At 44.0% G+C, this 22132-nt stretch overlaps 1 protein-coding gene across 1 annotated transcript; it reads left to right on the top strand.

Annotated features, from left to right (window-relative positions):
* Positions 1–6864: 6864 nt before the first annotated feature.
* Positions 6865–21616, top strand: col8a2 (collagen, type VIII, alpha 2). The gene is made up of 3 exons (XM_037263900.1): positions 6865–7544; positions 17088–17267; positions 17889–21616. Exons 2-3 carry the CDS (start codon positions 17096–17098, stop codon positions 19790–19792), a joined length of 2076 nt encoding a protein of 691 aa, XP_037119795.1. The 5' UTR covers positions 6865–7544; positions 17088–17095; the 3' UTR covers positions 19793–21616.
* The last annotated feature ends 516 nt before the right edge of the window (positions 21617–22132 follow it).

Below are 22132 nucleotides of genomic sequence, written 5' to 3'. Positions count from 1 at the left end.
TGAAAAATTTGGGCCCCGACACAAAACAGGAGGCGGCTCGCCAGCTCCGTTTGGGCCAAGTCGGAATGTAAGGTGCAGACTTATTTGTGGATTTGGAGGTGCCGTGTCTTCTACCATAGCAACAATTTTCTCTCTTTCATGTGCGCTCGTCTCTCTCCTTAGCAGAGCTCTTAAATTTTGCGAGAGAAGGCTCAATGACTCTTTTCTTTTCTTTCCCTCCCTTTTTTTTTGCTTTCAAGAATGTCTGCAATGCTTCCCAGGAATCCCGCCTTGTTGACTTTGGTTTGGGATAAAAGGTACGGGTCTCCTCTGTTCTCCCGGCTGATCCGAAAGGTGATTAGGCCGGCCTCAACGTGAGCCCGTGCATAACCCTGCACGCTGGCCCAGACAGATTACTCCACGTTCCTGTGTGCTCCCGTTCGTTCGGCAGAGGAAAAACAGATAGAGGCTTGCTTCTGGAAAAGTCCAAAAGGTCAAAGGTCAACTGTCACTTTGGGACTTGACAAATGGCCGCTACTGAATGGATGGAAGTTCAGGGCAATATTCTGTCATGTTGTAATCAGCTCTTCAATCAAAACCTTAAAATGAGCCCCGAAACACTCCCAAGTGCTAAAAATGTCACTTTTCCCATTGTTTCAAGAAATTAGTGGTGTTTTCAAACGATAAAATTTTGGGAGACGCACCCGCCTCCGTAGGATCAACAAGCTTGTGACGGAGTGCCAGAGACAGGAATGGGAAGTCTGGAAGGATTGCATGTTGACTTCTTCTAATGTTGCTTTTGGTCCATTTATTGGCAGACACAATCTAAGATGACAACAGTTTGAGCCATAGTAATGGTTTGTTTGCAGGCTGGATTGAGTCGTCAAGAATGGTTTGACCTTCATAGTTGTCCTTTTCCCTCAACGTTTTAATTACCATCACCTCTCCTGCCTATTAATGTATCAGGAAGTGGGTAGAAATACTGAGTTGGGGGGGGGGCGGTTCACACTTACCATGCATGCTTGAGAGAAATCATGATTGGCTTCCAGGGTCCAACAATAATATTGTGTTTAATCTAGATATCATTACATGCAGAAAAGCATGCGGGATTCAAGGTCACCATTGTGTTGCTCAAGCAGTTTTTCAGTGGTCTTATGATTGGCTGTTTCCTTTGGAAAACCCAACCCAGGAGAGTTCACAACATTAATAAAGTCATTAATTCATCTGTTTTGTTATTTTATGATCAATTTAAATAAAACAAAACAAAATTATTTTATAATAAATAATTTAATTTAATAATAGTAATATTATTCAAATTAAAATTTGAAAATAAATTAGAAAATGAAATTAGAAAATAGAATTAAAATTAGAAAATAAAATTAAAATTATAGAATAAAATAAGAAAAATCAAATTAAATTTAATAATAGTAATAATATTACAATTAAAATTATAAAATAAAATAAAATTATGAAATTAAAATATAAAATAAAATAAGATTAAATTAAATTTTTAGATATAATAGTGTCGAATAAGTTTGAAGGCATTTTTGTGTGTTTTGGGGATTATGACATGTTCTGTTGAAGGCATGGCATCAAGTACTCACGACAGGGCTCAGCCCCCCCTACTCCCGAATAGATTAAATTTTATCGCGAAGGGTAAGAACTCCAAGCATCAAATGCATCTTATTAAATCATCCCAAATATTGACATTAAAAATGTTAGCCAAAGAATGAATTTTTTTTTCCACAGCTGATGCAAATATATCAAAGTGCATCAAATGTCTCGATTTATTTTGGAGCCCAGTCTGCACTGTTTTCATTTGCTCTTATTTAAATGTTCAGGCACGTGAAGTGCCTCCAAGCCGTGTTTATTTGCATGGAGCGAGATCCCGACGCGAGTGGTCACTGGAGACTCGTGTTGAAACATCCGTGCCAGCTGTGAACACACGTACTTTAAAACCATCCCTTTTTGGGTCACATCACTCAGGACTCGTGTTCGAGATGTCGTAAAAGGTTACAAAACTAATGTAGAGGAGGAAAGAGAAGAAGAAGGTCGGATATGGAGCTCACAACGTGCCATGCCATGCGATGGAGCCGGACCCATCGTTTATGATTTCTGCATTACAGGCACCGGGTGCCAAAAATTCCCTCCATGGAAGGAATGTCCTCCTAACCAGCTCCATGTGAAGTGTTTAAAAGCGGACCACAGCCCCGCTGGTTGGGTTGAGGGCTCAACCTTAAACACACACACACGAAATACGGAGCCGATGACGAGCGAGAGGAGAATGTGAGAGATGTCGTGATTGTAGATTAAGAAGAAACAAAGATCTGGAACTTTAGATTAGAAGAACCGTGCTCGTCCTTGGATTCAAGGAACAAGGGCAAACGTTTCCAGATCGGTTCCGAACTCCATTTGCCGGACTGGTATCATCAGACACCAGATGGAGACGTCGTGAAAAAACGAGATCAGATTCCCAGATAAAACCAATTGCAGTTAAGTACAAAGCGGTTCCCTCATCTAAGATTCAAGAACCTAGCTTTCATTTTTAAGCCATTAAAATAATTTGGATGGATGACTAATGACGAATCGTTCCCAACCTTTTCCAATGTGTCTGGTAATCCCCTGTTGTTTATTTTCTCATCATTTTCAAATCCCAAGACCGCCCTTTTTACGTCTTTCCTGAACACACGCTCGCTCGCTCCCACACCTGCGCAGCTGACAGAAAAATTCTGACCTTGTCCTATACGAGCTCCTGGCCGTCGCTCCAACAATAATGTTTATACGTCTGTCTCAGGAAAGAAAAGACACGCCTGCTGCTCGCGGCTAGTCAAAGCAGGAAATCTACATGTCCCGAGCCGGCATCTCGTGAAGATAAACACCCGAGAGTGTACAAAACAGGGACAGGCCAGAGCAGCGGGCGTTTGGAATCCAAGAAGGCGCTAATTGGTAAAAGTCAGTCGCCGTGTTGTCGGACGACAACTTGGAAAAAATCACATTCGACGTGTAAAGAATGGAGAAATACCAAACGAAATGTGCTGACATTTTTCTCGCACCTCGTATTCCGTCATTTCCCACCATAGAAATAAAATCAAACGTTTTATTTCAAAGCACCGCATTGCTACATCTCAATTTATTCTCTTTGGCCCTTGGTCGTTTCTCGTAAAGCTGTTGTTGGAGCACATCTGTCTCTCCATCCATGCAAGTTATGCCCGTTATCTGAATCAGGTTTTGACGGCGTTCTAGGACTCGACGCCTCCTTGGGTGGTCCTCCGCGGCAGTTTGGATGCTACGTGTTAGCGAAGAAAAGCTAAAGGCCCGCTGTCTGTTCTCATTCACATATAAAAAGAAAACACAGAAGGGCGAAATCTTTTAGCTAGCATTGTAGCGTCATGCTATTTAAATCGAATCACTAAAAAAACGGCCTTTTATATCCAAAGCAGATCGATTTGGTGAAGCGATGACATTTTCATTCTGGGACAGAACATCAAGTACTTTTGGGTTATTTTATCGTGACGTACATAATCCGGAAACTTAAGAAGAGTTCAAACAATACTTGTGCCTTTGGGTGGAGAAACTCAAATGCCGTCTTAGTTCCGTCTTTTCTGTCGTGAAGAAACAAGTGGAGGTCATTCATTAAAAACTGAAGTGATAGATGAAACTTATACGCAAAAGGTTTTACGGCACCCTCGTCCAACAAGGTCACTTTGTTCCCGCTTTGTACGCCCGGCGTGATCAAGGCGGCAAAATGATCCCGCCTGACAGTTGAGAATTCAGAAATGGTTCTGACTGAGTCTCGGGTTTTGTGTTCTTGAAACGTTTGCACATGGCGCGTTGGAAATACGAAGCGGCTCACGTGACGATTTGGAGGTGACGCCGGCGTGATTTCTTACTTTGCTGATTGTGGGTGGCGGAAACAGCTGTTTAGGGAGGAGGTTCCTGTGAGCATCAAGGTCAGGGTGCGTCATAAATCGGAAGCCGACCCCGTGTGTGTGTGTGCGTGTGTGTGTGCGCGCCATTTGATGCTGTCGTGTCACTTTAAAGACACAAGACAAGAGGTCAACACGAGGTCAAGTGGCCAAATGTTTGTTGTAACAGACTCGTACAAAAAGTAAGAGGACGACGGTGAGGCCCTCACAAAAGCCTATGGGAACGTTTCTTAGTGAGGGGGTCAAAGGTCAAGGGAAAAGATTGCAGGCACAGCTCAGTCTCTCTTGAAATTTCACGTCAGAATTAGATGAGGCCATCTTGCAGATTAAATGTAACATTTGTAATTTGTAAATACGTTTTGGGTGAGTTGATCCCACAATATGGAACTTTTGTCGCCCCCTTGTGGTAGTTGGAGAACTTTGAAATGTTTGTATGCTTTCAACTTGGGCATGTCTGCCTACTGCAAATCTTGCATCACCGACTCCTGTTTTGCGTTCTCCTTTTGTAATCCTTCCCTTCAACACTGAGGTGCTTGTTTGAGTTGCTGCTTGCTTTTTTTTTTTTTTGGGTCAGTCTTGCTCACAGCTGCTTCAGCCTACGCGATTGCTTCAGTGAATTCTGCTAAACTAATCATTGCTTGTTTGCATAAAACACATCTTGAGCCCGGGGCATGGGAAATCTGGACTGTGTGAACGGCAGACAGATTTGTCTTATGTTCAATCAGTTGAATTTGTCTCAACTTGTTTGGGCTGCAATTATCTTTTCCTCACTGATATCAATTAAGTCAATTGCTGGGGAAATTACACTTGAACAGTGTGTTTGTGTTTTTGGAAATCATAATGTGATTTTACAGGGCTAAAAAGCGAAGTGTGGGGAGTCTCTGTTACTGACATTCATGTGACTTTTCGCCACAAAAATTCAATTTCTACTTCCAAAGCTAAATCCAGCTGCCTCCAATCTGTATCCATATTATATCTTATTCACTTTCCTAAATAGCCACGCTAGCACTAGCGCAGTGCCAGCTGAGCATAATGGCAGAATCCCAAAACCCTCACTAAAGAATTTCCTTGGACAAGTTTGGTTTGAAAGCTCTTAATTTTTATCCAGCACATAAAATCACATTCCCAATGACGTGCCATGGCTTTTTCAATGCAACATTCCTTCGTTCTCATGCTGCCTGTCCACCAGACAGACATCTTTGACTACACCATCATCCTCTTCCACCCGATAATTCCTTTCCTCTTTTGTGCACGTGTGAATGCCTGGCATTCCTTTGAGAGGCTACAACAAAGGTGAACCGCATCACCTGAGTAAAAATGGCTCTTTTCAATCCATGCTGGTGGGAAACTAGCGACGTATAAAAGGCCCGAGAGAAAAGAGCGAACGCCTGCTGTCCTCATGTGAACTTTAACCTTCCAAAAGGTTGAATTTAATTCGAGACCCAGTTGCATTCAAAGTGGGCCCTGAGTTATCTGGGCTTAGATTAAAACGTATTATACCAATTATCAACATACAATCCTTTCCTCAGAGTGAGATTAATTTAAACGAGTTTGACCCTAACGTGATTTGGAATCAATCTCACAAGCCCTCTTTCAACACACGCCAACCATTCACCCCGAAAGTTTGGACACACACCCCTTTGACGAGAACAGACTCACCCCCCCCCGAATTTGAAAACATAGCCGGTCTATGTTTGGTGGGTGTGGTGTACAGGGTGGAGTGTATCGGTTCCGCCAACCTGCCTTTCATGACTTATTTCGGGAGGACTTTGACGTATATCAAGGCTGTGTGATGCGACGGAACGGTTTTGCCAGGTTGTTTGTTGACACTCGTAACTGCTGGAATGGAATGAAAGGGAGAGTTGAGTTGGGGGGGGGGGTGAAAAAAAAACCATGACATCGTCAGGTGCGTCTTGTCGGGAATGTTTCACCTTGTAAAAGTAACAGCGGAGTGGGACTTTTCCAAGAGCTGACCCGGAGTTCTGATATATTTTTTTTTCAACGGACTATAGCTATGGAGACGATGTGGTTGCTTGTGTTTTCCAATTTTTTCCCCTTCTCAAAAGAGGGAGTGCGCCAAACAATAAGGTCCCACTTGTTCCCGCAGGAACACACACCCCGGGATGGATGAATGGCGGGCCTAAAAGCAACACAGGGCTCCTATTGATGACATCATCATCGGGCATCTGGTCACTCCACCCTTTCCACCTTCAGAGAACGATTCAGTGAGGGCGACACTCGCAGACGTGACGGCTCGGGTTTATTTAGTTTCAGATTATTCCATTTCAACAGCTCATTAAGTGCGGACCCAAAAACATTTGAATAGATTTGATCATTTATCCCTTTGGGCGATAATCGTTTTTTAATCGTAATTTGTGATATTTTAAACGATTATATGCTTCCAATTTTTTGGGAACTACACTGTGTATTTATTTGTTTGTGTATTTATGTATTTATGTATTTATTTATTTATTTTTATTTTATTTTGTCCACCTGCTAATCGCTCTAAAATGCCGGTTGGGAATTGCTCTGATTTGATGTTGCTTGATGAAGTCATCACCAAAAAAAAAAAAAGGTAATCAATGGAACGATTAGGCGGGCAAGCCGGGCTATCGAATGCATCGCTCGGGGTGATTAACCCCGAGAGATTTGGATATCATGTAACAATTATACGCAAACAGCAGCAGCGGGCTGTGAGAGGAAAACAACAAAAGGCCTTCTGTGCGTTGCGGCGGTTCCCATGCAGCGTTATGTCATGCCGGGAGATTATTAATTGCCCATTGGAGCTGCAGGCAAGGGAAGAAAAAAAACGGGGAGATTTTCGGATTAACATCTCGGGCTTGCTAAGTGCCAAAATCTACACGTTGAATCCCAGCAGCATTGGGATGATTTCTGGGGAGGTTTGACGTCTTTTTTTTCCTTTTGGCCCTCCTCTCAAGGCTACCCCACCCCATCCTGCACACTCCCCTCGTCGTCCGGCACGCAGACACTCGCTTTTTGTACCAAGGGGGGTGAACAATCCCGTCTGTCTTTTCCCAAAATAAGCCTGCGAGGGATCGAGGAAGTAAACCAGGGAGATTGGTCCAACGAGGTGCTCGGCCCCCCGGTTATAAGTGGTGCTTTTGGGAGCGCACCCTGATCGGACCCTCAGCCTTTCAGCTCGGGACTACCTGAGTGCTTGATCAGCAAAGAGTTTGACTTTTGCCACTTTTTGCTCCCTCTCTCTCTTTCTCCCTGCTCCCTCCTACTTTCCACCCTGGAGTACGGGAGAGCGTAGTTTGGGAAGGTGCTCCCCAGACCTTCGTCTGGACTCCTTCAACGGGGCACAGAGAGGATTTTCCCCCTCTTTTTTTTTTTCCTCCAACTCCATCACATTCTCACTCAGCCCAAAAAAAACTCATGGATTGATTTTGTTCTTTTCCTCTTTTAAAAGGCAGCTTGTTGCACCTGTGGTTGAAAATTTTTTTTTTTTCTTCTTCGCTGGACCAGTTTAAGGTTCCAGAGGGGGCTTCATTGAACATCTGATGCCACCCCATCCCATGGGAGACACACGTGGCTGAAGGTAGACGAGAAGATCCACCTGAAGATCACACCTGTGTTGCTCCTCCTGCCACCTTTGAACACTCTGAGCAGAAAAAGGTAAGCCCATTCCAACCTGCTCCATCGTTTTGTCCTGTCAGCTGCTGTCTCTCAAAAACAAACTTTTAAATTAGTGTCCATAAACATGATGTTGAATTAGGTGGAACATTTCGATACATTTGATTCCATCGTGAGGCTTGGTATCTATTTGGTCGGACGTGAAGAAACAAACAAGCCACAAACACGTGGCCCTTATTTTATTTTTTTGCTCTTCTCTTTTTCAACACCGCTTCTCTCGCTGCATCCTCCGGGGACGCCACTGGCAAGCGCCACCGCATTCCATTGAAACGACATCCGTTTATTGCAAACAGGAGGTGAAGTTGTTGACTTCTCAGGTGTCCCGACAAGAGTGTGAGGGGGAAAATTAAAAAGGAAAAAAACAAAAAACATCCCAGGCATCTGCATATTTCCTATGTTGTTGTTGGGGTTTTTTGGGGGAGTGCACAATTTTGAGAAGTGTAGAATGAGAGTAACAGAAAGGGGACAAGCGCTGGAAAAGTGAGCGGACTCGAGTTGTGATTTCCAAAAAACAATTGGCAGCCTCCATCTGTTTCGTCTGGATGTGCGCCGGCCTGTGTGTTGCATGCCTCGAGATGACACTCCATGTGGAAATCGAGTTTCGCTGCAGTAGTAAAGGGCTTTAGGACCCTCCGTTGCGTTGACTCGTAATTCAGAGCTTGTGTTGAATTGTTCTTTTGATGATACTCGCATTCTTTGTCGCGGAAACGCACCTGCGGTATGGTGCCGTAACCACGGCAACCTGTTTGGCATGTTCTCCAATGTGTGCTCGCCAGGCGGCCAATCCTAAAAGTGCAGGCACACGTTTCAACCAGATGAACTCGTCTTCTTCGCTTTCACATATAGAACATGCTAAAGTGATGTCATAGCAAAGGAAGCATTTAAAAAGAGGGGTCAAAATAAGTCATAAATATATTAAAATTACCACCTTTGTTGGACAAAATGAGAACTTTATAGTCAAATGAATTGACTGCATTTTATAATAAATAATAAATAAAATAAATAAGGCGTTCGCACCTTTAGTCCACAAGAGGGCAGCGTTATAAGTGCCCCCCCCCCTAAAATAATATAGAACCAGAAAAGTTACCATAAAAAGGTCAATCGGTTCATTTGTTTGGTTTAAAAAAGATGCAAGAGCAACAATAATATACTATAATTGCTCTTGGACGCCCTCTAGTGGTTGCGAGGTTTTTAGCAGGTGCTTAGTTTGTTTATACCTTAGCCTGGCTCTGAACATTTTGCAAGTGAGGTAGCTACCTGCCTGCACTTATTTGCTTTGTTTGGAAACTTCAGACGCTCCAAACAAACGGAAAAATAATTTCAGTGCCTGAAAAGTCATTTCTAGTCAATACCACCATTGCAAATCAGTGAGATTGACTCGGTCTCATTAACACGTCTTCATCTTCCAATGGGATGCCGTTTTATTTTCCTGTCGACACAAACGTGTTTGACACATCGAGAAACCATTAACACACGCACATGCGCGCGTGCGCTTACGCACGCACACACTCCGCCAGAGTGAAAACATGTCCCTGCTTTCAGAACCCGGCCAAGGCTCATGCTTTCTTTCAAAGCGTTTTCCTGACAGAATACTTTTTTGCCCGTAATTACAGCCACATTAATGCATTGGCTTTTTAATTCCATTCTATTGCTGATACTGAAGAATGGCTCGGAAGTGGAATGGAAACATTGACTCCATTAACTCCTTCGCTGCCGTTGACGTGAATACACGTCAAGCTTTACTTTGTACTTCTCTGCCAAGTGCATTCAGATTTAATCGCTTGAATTTGTTTTTGAGTGAATGGAGTCATTTTTCCCAGTATGACTTGAGCCTTAAGTCTCTCCCACCTAAAAGGCGACTTGTCAACATGCTCTGTGAAGCTTATCGCTAGGCTCGCTTAGCAGACATAAGCAGGAAAAAGTGGAAGGCTTTCATCGTTGCTTTGTTTCTTGACTTCCTTCCACACGTCTTCCAGTCCTTCCAATCTTTCCATCCTGATTTACACATAAAGTGTTCTTTAGTGCCAGACATTGCTTTTAGTCACCAAACCCAAAAACGTGCACAGGCTAATGTTAGCCGTGGAAATTAGCATGCGTAAAATCTACACAGGTAGATTTATTTAGCTTGCTCACTTCATTGCCCTTCATTTTACGGCCAACTCGTAACAGGGGTCAGCACCTGAGTTGTATACAATCCCTCTTTTCATCCTACGTTTATTTTTATTATTCCGCTTTGGATGCAGAAGGCTGAACGGATCCGTCTCGAGACGGGTCAGAGGCTAAGAAATTGGAAACAGGTCTTTCGGGACCATTTGAAACGCTCCAGACTTTGTTATTGTTTAAGTCTCAGCCCGATTTAGACTCATGTGAGGCAGTTTGTTGGGGAAAGAAAATGTGTTACGCTGTTGGAATAATTTAAAAAAGCCGTTTTATTTCAGCAGTGGATGGATGTTCGAGTGACATTTGTGTTATCCGGATCGCTTTCTGTCTGCCCTTTAACTCCTAACAGAGTTCGTCCACATCTAAAATCCAACTTGACTCCATTTCACCTCCCACCAAGGTTTGAACACAAAGCCAATTCATTCTTTAAAGTAAACCGGCGGACATGTTGTGTGGTATTCCTTCTCAAAAATATAGATTTGTCATAAGCTATTACGCGGCGGTTTGTCCAATTTCAAGTGTGTAGCCATTTCTGCCCACCGTGGCCCCGCGTTGAATTAGTCGCTGAAGAAGTTTGACAATTTAAGAAAACAGCCAATTTGAGCTTGAGACGTTACGATATCCCATGATTGTTGCTTGGCCGGCCGCAGGATGTTCCTTCTCCCTCGCCTTGGCTCGGAAACTAAAGGCTCTCTGTGCAGACTGAGCCTGTTGAGCAACATGTTTTATTGTGCAACCTTCCTCGGCATTAGGCCGGCCGTTGTACAACACTACCAGTCCTTTTTTTTTTTGCAGCTTTTCTTTTAATCATTTCCTGTAATCAGCAGGGGGAACAATAGGGAGGGGGAGGGGGGGAGTGTTCACTAGGCTGAGTATACATCAAGAATATTTATCCCTACAAATTAAAAGTTCAAGAGTAGGATGAAGTATAGAAAAAAGGAGACTCAGGAGGAGGAGCGTTGGATTTGTTGGGAAGCATGTGGCGCCTTTGATCGGGCCCGACGATTTGAGCCTTTGACAAGAGAAACACGCAATTGGTGGGTTTCGTTTTGCCTGGATTGTGCGACTCCAATTCTTTGTTTACCTCCTTCGGGAACACCCGGTTCGTTTTTGCAATAAGCTGGCTTAATACCTCAAAGCTGCAGCAATCAGCTAAGTCGTTCATAACATTCTCATTCAGTTTTTCAAAATACCAGATCCAGTCACTCTTCTATTTTTTTTTTTTTTAAATCTACAAGACGCCTCTCCCGGTAGCAGTGATGACAAAAGTTCATGGAAGTCTCCAAGCGGCTATGGCTCATCATTTGCTCCAACTGCTTCTGCCGGGAAGGCTCGAATTTACTTCACGTGGAGAAACTCCTCAAGTATTTTTTTTTCTCTCTCTCTCTCTGTCATTCAGGATGAATGTTGGAATTTAACTTGCCTTCATCATTCAATGCAGCGAGCATTTTGTTCGGGAGGGTAGACGATAAAAACACACAGACAGTACAGACAACCAGACAAAATAATGCAAGGTGATATTTCTTTGGCTGAATCATCTGGTCGGCAGAACGAGAAAAGAAGCACTCAAGAAAATCTGCATTGGCAAGATCCTCATGTAAACCCAGATGCCGGGGCTTTTGTCTCCCCTATCGGTCGAGACGTGATTACACATCTGTGTTTATGTGATAAGCAAACTGTAGCAGTTAGCTTGCGCGACGCCATTTGAGTTGGTTTCAGGCACACATTTGACAAATACAGTAATCCCTCATTTATCACGGATAATCGGTTCCAAAAACCACCCGCGATAAGAGAAATCCGCGAAGTACCGTCACCAACAAGAAGTACTGGGCAGGCTAACGAGTTAGCGGAAAGATGCTAATTCCTGATCGTGCTAACACGCGACAACGGACTTCTAAAGGAATGTAAACAAACATTTGGAGCAATACTACATTGTCCTAAAGGTTAGACACATGTTTCCTCAATTTAGAAGTTTTATTTTGACTCTTAAATGTTTTTTTAATTTGGAAAAAAAAATCCGCGATGTAGTGAAGCCGCGATAAACGAAACGCGAAGTAGCGAGGGATCACTGTACACGCACAAGTGGGGAGCAAGCAGCCATTATTGAAAAGTGCTTTTTTTTAAAGTCATACGATTAGAAACCACAGACGTTGTAATACATTCTCCAAAGCGGAGACACAAGGGGGAGGAGCGAAAACAGCAACGTGACGAGCATGTTCACAGCAACACGGGGGCGAGTTTATCCGTCAGCCTCGGATCTCAAATCTTCATCCAAAGCCAACAAGCACTTTATGCCGCCTTGCATTCCCGCAAGTGTTATTCCGACGTTTGGGTCTATTTGTACTGCTCTTGGATGAGGGGGCTGCGTAAAGCCATCTAAACACAACTCTCATACCACGAGCTGTGTTAACATAGCTGGCCAAGCGCAAATACGGAGACGTCGCTAAAGCTTCAGCATCTTAGCTTCCTCAATTTGACTGCATGTCTCCCGATGAGTTTTTTTTTTTTAAGTCCACTCGGAGCAAAGATCAGTCATTTTTTGATGAAGATATCGCACCCTGGCATTGCTCAATTGGGAAGGTCTCAAGTTCTCCATCTGGTAGCAGTTTGAAGACCCACATCAGTTTCATCAGGACGAATGTGGAGACCTGAAAGGGGCTTGAAAAAACAAGTGCAGCTGAAAAGACTTTTTGTTTTGTTTTGTTTTTTTCCCCGCTACTGTGACAATAAACACACGGCAGTCGGTGTTGAGCGTTTTGCGCGACGTCACGTTTGGTGGCGGATTAATATTTTGTGACTCGGGCAGCAGTTTGGAGGAATGAGATGATGCATGCGCTCACCTGGTTTTTATTTTATTTTACATTCAGATTGATGACAGAGAGAATCCAATCCTGATTTGCTTTTGGAAGCTTCTGAAGTGATTCATTTTTTTTTTATCTGAATACAGTAGTGAGTTGAGATAAGAGCGGCGTGAGCGAGATTGAACGGTTGGCTGCTCCAAGCAGACCAATTTATCCACGAATGATAGTTTGAGATGGGTGTTTGGAGTTACGAGCGTGGTCACAGTACAAATTAAACTTGTATCTCAAGGCGAGGTCAGGGATTGACTTGCAAAACAAAACAATAAACAAAATGTTCACACTGTCAAGGACCCAAGCAGGTTTTTAACATATACGCATGTTTTCAGATTTTTTTTCCCCTAAAATTCTTTATGAATAATCTGGAAACATCCCATAAAAGGGAATTGCAATTCCCCCTTTGAGTGACATCCGCGCAATAAACTCAGACCAGTGATTTATTCACCATCACGTCATCTGGATTAACTTCTTAAACTGAGCCGAAGGGGAAGTGCGTCTCCTTCCCAGTCTTATAAAAATTAATATTTATTACTCCCTCCGCAAAGATCCTTGTAAAAAAAAAAAAAAAAAACCTCTCTGTGTTTGCGGTAAAGCACCACCGCAAAGCAATGAAGAGTGACAGCGCGCGCAAACCTGATCCCGGCGAATGACCAACTTAATAATTAGCGATATTTCCTATGACGTCATGGCGATCCGATCGGAGGGAGGGGATTTGATTGACAGGTGATAAACGGATGAGCAGTCAAGAAGTGTGAAGTGGGAGCAGAGGCAGTAAGTTCAAAGTGAAGATTAGTAGTAGGTTGTTTTTACAGTGCTTGAGGGTCGCATTCCTCCCCGGGCGCAGACCTTTAAATCCATCCCGGAGATGTTTGAGCACGAGCTGTAAATGGATAACAGAGGATTGAGTGAATATGTTTCGCATCAAACGCTGCCGGGCGGAGCGTCTTGCCAAGTTGCGTTCGATGATGAACGCGTGAAGCAAACAGCTCTCTTCCGTCACCGCAACAGGATTTGAAATCGTGTCTAGCCTTGGAGAGGCTGTGCATTTTTTTTATTGGCTCTTGGCGGCGCTGCAAGAATTCCATGAGCCAGGTAAACAAGCGCACCGAGTTCATTCAAAGCAGCACAATTATGGGAATTTTGTCGTCATTAAATTCCTTTTTTTTTTTTATGCTTTCGCAGATGAATAGCAGTCAAATATGACATTCTGGCAAGAAAACCCAGACACATTTTGTCCCGATTATTTCGAGTTTGCAGCTGCAACATACGTGCAACATCTTTGCTGCTTGAGAATAATTTTACAAATATGCACTGATAACTCGTTGATGGACTTTATTTTTAGATTTTGATCTCGAACATAACAACTGAAAACACCCCGTTGCGTATCTCCAGATGTCTCCGCTGTGGCGAGAAATCAAATATGGAGATCTGGTTTGAATAGAAGCGCAAAGTCATAAATCACACAGCGGGGGGACGATAAACCCGGTCACCATTTGCGTCAAGGCAACTTTTTGGTCACACACTTTTGCTTCCTCCTCTGTGTTGAGCAGAGTTTAATTATTGCTTCTGGCAACCTCAAGACTCTCTCTGTCTCCATTTGATATCAAGAAAACAATCAGCAGTGAATCAACAATAAATAATTTGTCTTTTGGTGCATTTCCACGAGAAAAAAACGTGTACTGTACTACGAGTTTATGTTCCGAGCATGCGAATGAGTTTGGAAGGAGTGAGGCCAGTGCTGGTAAAGTATTCTATAGCGAAGAGCTAATAAAGTCGTCCACTGACCCTGATGGGAGGTGCAGGAGCCCCTCCTGCGTGTGAGCTGGATGGGGGGGGGGGGGGGGGGGGGTTCTTGTGGGTTCTTTTCTCCTGGAGACTAAAGCATTCAGCTGTGGTCGGCAGCCTTTTAACAAAGTGATCAATCAAAAGAAGGCCAATCAACAGCTAATGGAGCTCAACTGGGATTCAGCTCATTGAATTTCCATTCCGACTGGAAGTTATTTCAGCAAGTTTCTTTTAGACCTCAACGAGAAAGAATAATAATAAGGATTTAAGGGCGAAGAAGAATTTGAGCTCAATGCGCTACAGTGAACTCTGAGTTTCAAAATAAAGTGCTAGCTTAGCTTTGACTGATTAATTAATCGAAAATAGTTTGACAGCGACTGCAAGTATAGTTTTTTATATCAATATGTCAAATATATTGTTCATATTGTGAAATGTCTGGAGCGGATTAATTGAATTTACATTACTTCCTATAGAAAATCTTGCTTTGGATTTTGTACATTTTGGTTTTAGTCAAACTTTCTGAAGCGAATGAATCATAAAAACAAAATCCTGCTGTATTTTGATTGGCAGCGGTGTAATACGATTTGCGCAGGATGCATTTTGGCTCGCCTCCGCGCACGGACGGCCCTGCAGAGAGCTCCCAGGCTCCAATGCTCATTTCCTGGTTGCAGCATTCTTGGAAAAGCCCATGGCACTTTTTAGTCAATTCTTTTTCACTCAAGACCATCTTGTGTCACTTTATATCAGCTTCTTCTTCTAATAGAACAATGATCAAACAATAGCTCAATATGTCGTTCAGTAGCCTGAGCCTCAGATTTCCACCACTGATTACTAAACCCTTTCTTTCCATTTCAACCTGAAAAAAAAAAGTTCTTTCCTTCCATGTTTTTGTTTGCTTGGCACATGCGAGGCTGTTTCAGACGGCAGAGGACGCTAACACGGCATCATGTTGTTAGTGGCTTGCGACGGGCTCAGCGTTGCAAATCCTTTGATAGAAGCAAAACCGCAATGAGGACGTTCCTCTTGGAAGCCATCCTTGGCTGTACTTCATCCTTTTTCCACTTCCAATGAACTCGATGAATCAACTGACTTCATAAAGCACCACGACAAATAATTTTCTTTTTTGCTCGACCGTCTTTAAAAATAGCGCATCTGCTTTTGTACTCAACTGAGGCTATTACAAATGATGTCACGAAGAAGGCCAAACCCCTCAAGTAGACCCCCATCTGTTTTTTCCACACTGTCCTTGTCCTCACGCGTTCTTCTCCACTTACTATTTCCTTTTCAATTGCCTCCATTTACGCACTCCATCAGCGTCCACTCAACTTTTGCTAACCTGGAGGAATCCGAAACGCGACCCCCACCCGAAAAAAAAGTACGATGAGACTCCCCTCTCCATTAAATGAGGTGTGCCGTCTTTTCCTTTTCGCATAGAATATATTCAAATGGAACGTGTAGTCCTCTCCAAAAGTATTGAAACATCAAAATGGTGCTCATATTCAAAATCCCCGTTGACTGATAGCGATCGGATTTGTCCGCTTCTGTTTTTCTTCGGCAAACTGTAAAATCCATTATTATGCATTTGTCTAGACTTGTGTTTTTTTCCTCCGCCTGGTGCTGAAAGTTCCCAAGACACAAATGTTATGTTAAATGAGGATAGTTGGGGTGGACTAGCAGTTAGACCACCCGTAACTTGTTGCGTGTGATCATGGTTGATTAGGGTCAAGGTCATAGCTGTATGTATAAAAAAAAAAAAAAAATGTCTTCCAATCGAGGCACCGCTCAAATACAGCAGCTTTTCTCCTCAACGTGACACCGAATCCTCACCCCGGGTGTAGCGTTTATCTCCCGGCGGGCTTGCGGTTGGGGAAATAGCTGCGTCTTCTGGATCCGAAAATGAAGGTCGAGTCGCTTCACCTCCGGTGCTGCTGATTTCAGCAGCGAGTCGACGGCGGGGTGGCGGGTACCTGGGATCTCCTGATGAATCACACTTGGACCAAAACCGCAGACCCCATACCAGACATATTTATGTGCCAGCCAGCCTGAAAGTCTTCCAGTAAATGAAAAAAAAACGCCACACCAAAAACTTCTCTTGTAATCTCTGCCATCTTGACATTCTTACTTTCACTATCAATTCAGTTTGATCGGTGTTTAGTCGCAGGGGGAGGCTGCAGACGTGTGACTAATTCTTTAAAAATGCTCAGTGACCCAGGCAAAGTTTTTTATTGAACGACTGTAAAACAAGAATTGGACTGTCGAGCTCGTGCGGTTGCTTGAAAAAAATCGACCACGGCGGCACCGAACGCCAAGCTATAAAACAGACCTGATCTCGGCGCAGATGTGGCAATGAAAACACCTTCGAAAAAAGTTGAGTCAAGAGAATCTTGGCTTTTTGTCAGCGGCGGCGTCAAATCACAGGTTGACCAAATATATGCAGATGAAAATCTGTGTGTGTCCTTGTTGCTCATATGGTTTTCCTGCTCTCATAAGCGCTAATAGTCGTGTTTGTTTAGTAACTCTTATCCCCCTGTACACTTCTGAAGGCCGACTAATCCGTCCGTTCCTCGCTTAGGAGGCACAACGTTGAGTTTTTCACTTCAGCTGTTTTCTTTGGCGCTTAGACCGTTTCAAGCTTAATGTAAGCATCGCACATCATCTGTCAGCAAAAAAACAAACAAAAAATGCATCTCTGGTGGATTTTTGACCTGTCATTTTCTTTCAGTTCATCGGATGCCTGGGATGCTGTCCACCATGCTGCTGGCCCTTGTTTGTGTGCTCCTGATGCTAGGGGGTCGTGTCCTTGCTGGAGGCTACCCCCCCATGACTCACATGAAGTACATGCAACCCATGATGAAAGGACCCGTCGGACCACCGTTCAGAGAGGGCAAGGGACATTATGTCGGTGAGTTGTGCTCTGGCCTTTTGCGGCAATCGGCATGTTAGCTTTTTTTTTTTCAGAATCCTCCAGTCCAGCATTTGGGAGGTCTGAGTGCACCTTGTTTGTAGAAGTGACCCAAAGTAGCCATCTGGATGCTGTTTCTGTGTTGTTTGTCTCGCATTCTTGAGTTCTGGGATGGAGCAGGGAAGGGGGAGGAGGGTTCGTGGAAGAAATACAATTCCGTTTAGTCAGGTTAGAATGCAGTAATCCCTAAATTGTGCTTTGTTATTATCAAAATCATTCTCAGGGCCATGAAAATGATTTCCACGATTCCCTTTGTTTCGTCCCCACCACCACCATTCAAAGATAGCGTTTACAATAGTGATCAAATATGTGATCAATATATGAGTCAGACAAATACTTTTCTTTTACTGCCACCTAGCGGTTGTACGTAGTGTGTACAACATTAAGTCAATCTCGTCATTGTTGATGAAAACAACAGTTTGGATCTCTGGCCTTTTACGTTTTGGTCTTAGTTTTTAAAAATGTCAATTTATAGGTGCAATTTTGAGCTTAAAAGTTGCATGTTTAATTAACTAATTAACTATTTTTTTAAATTATTTCTTTCTTTTTTTTTTTTTTTAGACAGGCCACCCATGGTAGATGTAAAGGGAGAGCCAGGGCCCCAAGGCAAACCCGGACCAAGAGGACCACCCGGTCCTCCAGGAATTCCAGGAAAACCTGGACTTGGGAACCCCGGCCTCAACGGGCAGCCTGGTCCTCAAGGGCCTCCTGGCTTTCCAGGGATTGGTAAACCAGGACTCCCAGGACTACCAGGAAAGATTGGACCAAAGGGGATGCCAGGACCTAATGGCGAGGTTGGTCCTCGTGGTGAACCGGGCCTGAGGGGTCAACCGGGACAGCCGGGACTTCCAGGACCGTCTGGCCTGTCTTTGAATGGGAAACCTGGGCTTCCAGGTGTTAGGGGCCCGCCTGGTAGTCGGGGAGAACCAGGATTAAAAGGTATTTCTGGTCCTCCAGGTGAGCGTGGGGTTAAAGGTGAGAATGGACACGGGACACCGGGGCCCCCTGGTATAAGGGGTCCCCCTGGGTTGAAAGGTAGTGCAGGACCACCTGGTATTCCAGGCATTGGCAAACCCGGACCAAAGGGTTTGCCTGGACTGTTCGGCCCTAAAGGTGATCAGGGACTTCCAGGGGATCGAGGGGAACCAGGAGAGGCTGGGCTTCCAGGTCTACAAGGTCAACCAGGTCCTATTGGGATAGGGAAGCCTGGAGTTGATGGAACGCCAGGAGCACCAGGTCACATAGGTCAAAAAGGTGAGCAAGGCCTCAGGGGTTCCCCAGGATTTCCAGGTACTCCAGGCTTTGGAAAACCTGGCTTGAGTGGACCCAAAGGAGAAAAGGGCCATGCTGGGTTGACTGGTCTACCTGGAGACAAAGGAGAGCAAGGAATGGTGGGTCCAATTGGCGAACAAGGTCTTAATGGACAACCAGGACCCCCTGGACTCCACGGTCCCATGGGACTACCTGGAAAACATGGCATGCCAGGACTCAAGGGAGAACTCGGGCCCCAAGGACCTCCAGGGCTGCCTGGCCTCAGAGGTGACCAAGGTCCAAATGGAAATGCAGGAAGACCTGGTATACCTGGAGACAAAGGACTACCTGGTCCAAATGGAGCAATTGGAAAACCTGGGCCCAAAGGTGAAGCAGGACATATCGGTCTCCCAGGTAATCCCGGGCTGACAGGTCTTCAGGGACCTAAAGGTGAGGCTGGATTTATGGGAACACCTGGCCCCAGGGGCCAATCAGGCATCCCTGGCCTTCAGGGGCCTATGGGTCCCATGGGACCACAGGGGGCCCCTGGCTTGAAGGGTGAGTCTGGACTACCAGGGCTTCCAGGACTGGGTAAAGTGGGGGAGAAAGGGCCTATTGGTCCCCAAGGTCCTCCGGGGAAACCAGGCCCTTCTGGACTTAACGGTAACCCCGGCCCACCGGGCCCGCCGGGTCCCCCAGGTCTTCCGGGAAATGGCCAAACAGTCGTTGCGGGTCCAACAGGTTCCGAGCTGGAAGGGGGGGAAGTGCCGGGAGACCGCAAGGGTCCGGCGTACAGTCAAGTTCCGCTCTCTGCCTCGTTAGCGCCAGCCTTCACGGCCATCCTCTCCAAGCCTTTCCCTCCCTCCGGTATGCCAATAATATTTGACCGGACTCTGTACAACGGGCAAAATGCCTACAATCCCGCTAGCGGCATCTTCACTGCTCCCCTGTCGGGTGTCTACTACTTTGCGTATCACGTGCATGTGAAGGGAACTAGCTTGTGGGTAGCCTTGTACAAGAACAATGTACCAGCTACTTACACCTACGATGAATACAAGAAAGGCTACATGGACCAGGCGTCCGGCAGTGCTGTCCTCGAGCTGAAAGAAGGCGACAAGGTCTGGATCCAGATGCCCTCGGATCAGGCCAACGGTCTCTACTCCACCGAGTACATCCACTCCTCGTTCTCAGGATTCCTGCTCTGCCCCACATAACCTTCTGCTGGAGTCCAACCATGAGCTCCTCGGAGCAGACCAAAACCTAAGATACTTGCAGCCATACTCATTTCCCAAAACAATAAAATTATCAGTAGTTAATATTCCTGTCATTGTTTTTGTCTGCTTTACAGCCGAGAAAGAGAAAGTCGAAATCACAATAAGAGCATTTCAAAAGGGGGAGGAAGGAATTTTATTCTGTGTCGTTTGCATTGTTGTCATTCAAATGTGTTTTTGGGTTGTTATTTTTTTTTATGTTAATTATTGTTGTTTGTTATTATTTTTGTTATTGTTGTTTAATTTAGTCAGACTGTTGGGTGCCTTAACTCAAATCGTTCGATGCCACATGCCGACAGGACCAAAATCACCTGACATTTAAGAGAGATGGCAAATATGTGTTAGTTCATGAATGACAATCCTGGCCAAGTTAGCATCAGTACAACATACATTTAAAAAAAAAAAAATGGAACATCACATTCACTTGTGCTAAATTACTTTAATCCAGTTTTCTCATGGTTGCTTTCTTACATTTGAAACATTTTTTTTCTTTTTACTTAATTTATTGAATTGAACTATCCAAAAAAAAGGCAATCTCAATATACAGCAAACACTTGACATCCCATGGCTATATTCATGTAATTGACGATGTGTCAATCATGTTTACACATTTCGTCATTAGGTGCCAGAGAAAGTAGAGTTGTGGAATTTATGCATTTGATTGAAGGCTTTTTTTGTCAAGTCACTGCTTCTAAAGTTGACAAGATGTTTCAGAACAAAAAGTAGAGCGAGCCGCAAATGCAAATAATTCCACGTCGACTCTGTGAACTCGTAAAGGGAGTCCGAACCCTGCAGGTTGTGAAATGCAAATTATGTAATTTTTAACAAACCCACTGGCAGATTTCTTTGTCAGGTGGGTAGGCCAGAGAGTCAGTCTGTACTCGTTTCTGCTGATTGAAGCCTTCAAGATAAAGATACATGCTGTGTTTGCATTTCTGCCTTCTTTTAACGTTTAAAAAAAAAAAATGCACTTGTATCTGTCCAGTTTGTCTCCATAACGCAAACAAGCAAATGCTATGAGTCATTATTGTAACGTGAGTCTGCAAGGCAGTTCAAGGCTCGTGATGTACTGTATGTTGGCTTATTTTGCTAGCCTTCTATTTTTGACATATGAAATGGTGATGTGAATCATGTGTGGTTATTATTCTCTGTCCTTGTGTTTTGTAGACAATGTCACTTGCTTGCAGAGTGTGCAGTGACAATAAGTGCCATCTTATCACACTATGCGCATATATGTATATATATATGTATATATATATATATATATACATATATATATATAACATATATATATATATATATATAATACTTTGCTTCGGTTTTGAAGGGATTTTTGTTTTAGTTGCATTTGATAATTACACGGCCATTCCCATTTGCACATGAAATTAATGATATTTATACATTTATGATAATTTAATAGGGATGCCAAAACTGACCACCGAAGCCAAGAATCTATAATTGGGATTTAACTTTAACAAGAACATTGTTGAGTTAATAGAATTTACAGTATGTAGTTAGCATCCTAGTGTTATGTTTGTTGAGGATTATTTGTGGAGATTTTATTATTTGTGTAATGTACAATGTATACATTTATCAGATTTTTTTTCACACAAGGCTATTGCGTTTCTTTTCGCGCAGTAAAATGTGAGTATAAAATGCACTCATTCTGATTTTGGAATTGTTTTTCCCTCCTGCTTATCAAAAATCTACAAGTACTTGATTGTATTGATACGATATCAATAAAGGCCTACTTTGTGTCAGACTGAAGTTTTCTCTTTGTTCTCTGTGTAGCAATATTATAAAATATACATAGAAGAAAAAATGTAAGTTGACTGAAGAACCGGCTGCATTTCCCATACTGACCAGGAGATGGCAACAGAGTAGCGCCTGAAGACGACGTAGTGTTCTGCGATGTCAGCCAGATTGCCGTCATTTATGGAACGTGATTTTTAAGACAAACCAGTCATGACAGGTCACTAGGTGGCGCTAGTGTGCAAAACGCCGTCCGCACCCCTTCAAGATTTGTACCAGACACGCTTCCCGTCCACGCCGTCCCTCTCCTCAACCGGCTCGTACGTCAAGCTGCCCAAGAAGTCGGCGGCGGCCCGAAACCTGGGCTTGTACGGCCCCACCACCAGGACGCCCGCCGTCCGCTTCCCCCAGCTGAGCCCGCAACTGTAGCAGCGCCGCCGGCCGGCACCACCAGGAGGCGCTGACAACTTTTGGCCACCAGTCAGTCACACCGTGATATGGCAAACGCAACATATGTATGCTTGCATTGCA

This window comes from Syngnathus acus, chromosome 11 (genome assembly GCF_901709675.1).
Source record: "Syngnathus acus chromosome 11, fSynAcu1.2, whole genome shotgun sequence".
Taxonomy (NCBI): domain Eukaryota; kingdom Metazoa; phylum Chordata; class Actinopteri; order Syngnathiformes; family Syngnathidae; genus Syngnathus; species Syngnathus acus.
The sequence above is the reverse complement of the archived record's forward strand: the minus strand, read 5'-3'. Positions and strand labels throughout refer to the sequence as shown.

Bases quoted from the DNA above. Each gene is read 5' to 3' on its own strand.
- col8a2 (XM_037263900.1), top strand. From the start codon at position 17,096: ATGCCTGGGATGCTGTCCACCATGCTGCTGGCCCTTGTTTGTGTGCTC. The intron at 17,268-17,888 runs GTGAGTTGTGCT...TTTTTTTTTTAG, and splicing joins GGGCAAGGGACATTATGTCG to ACAGGCCACCCATGGTAGAT.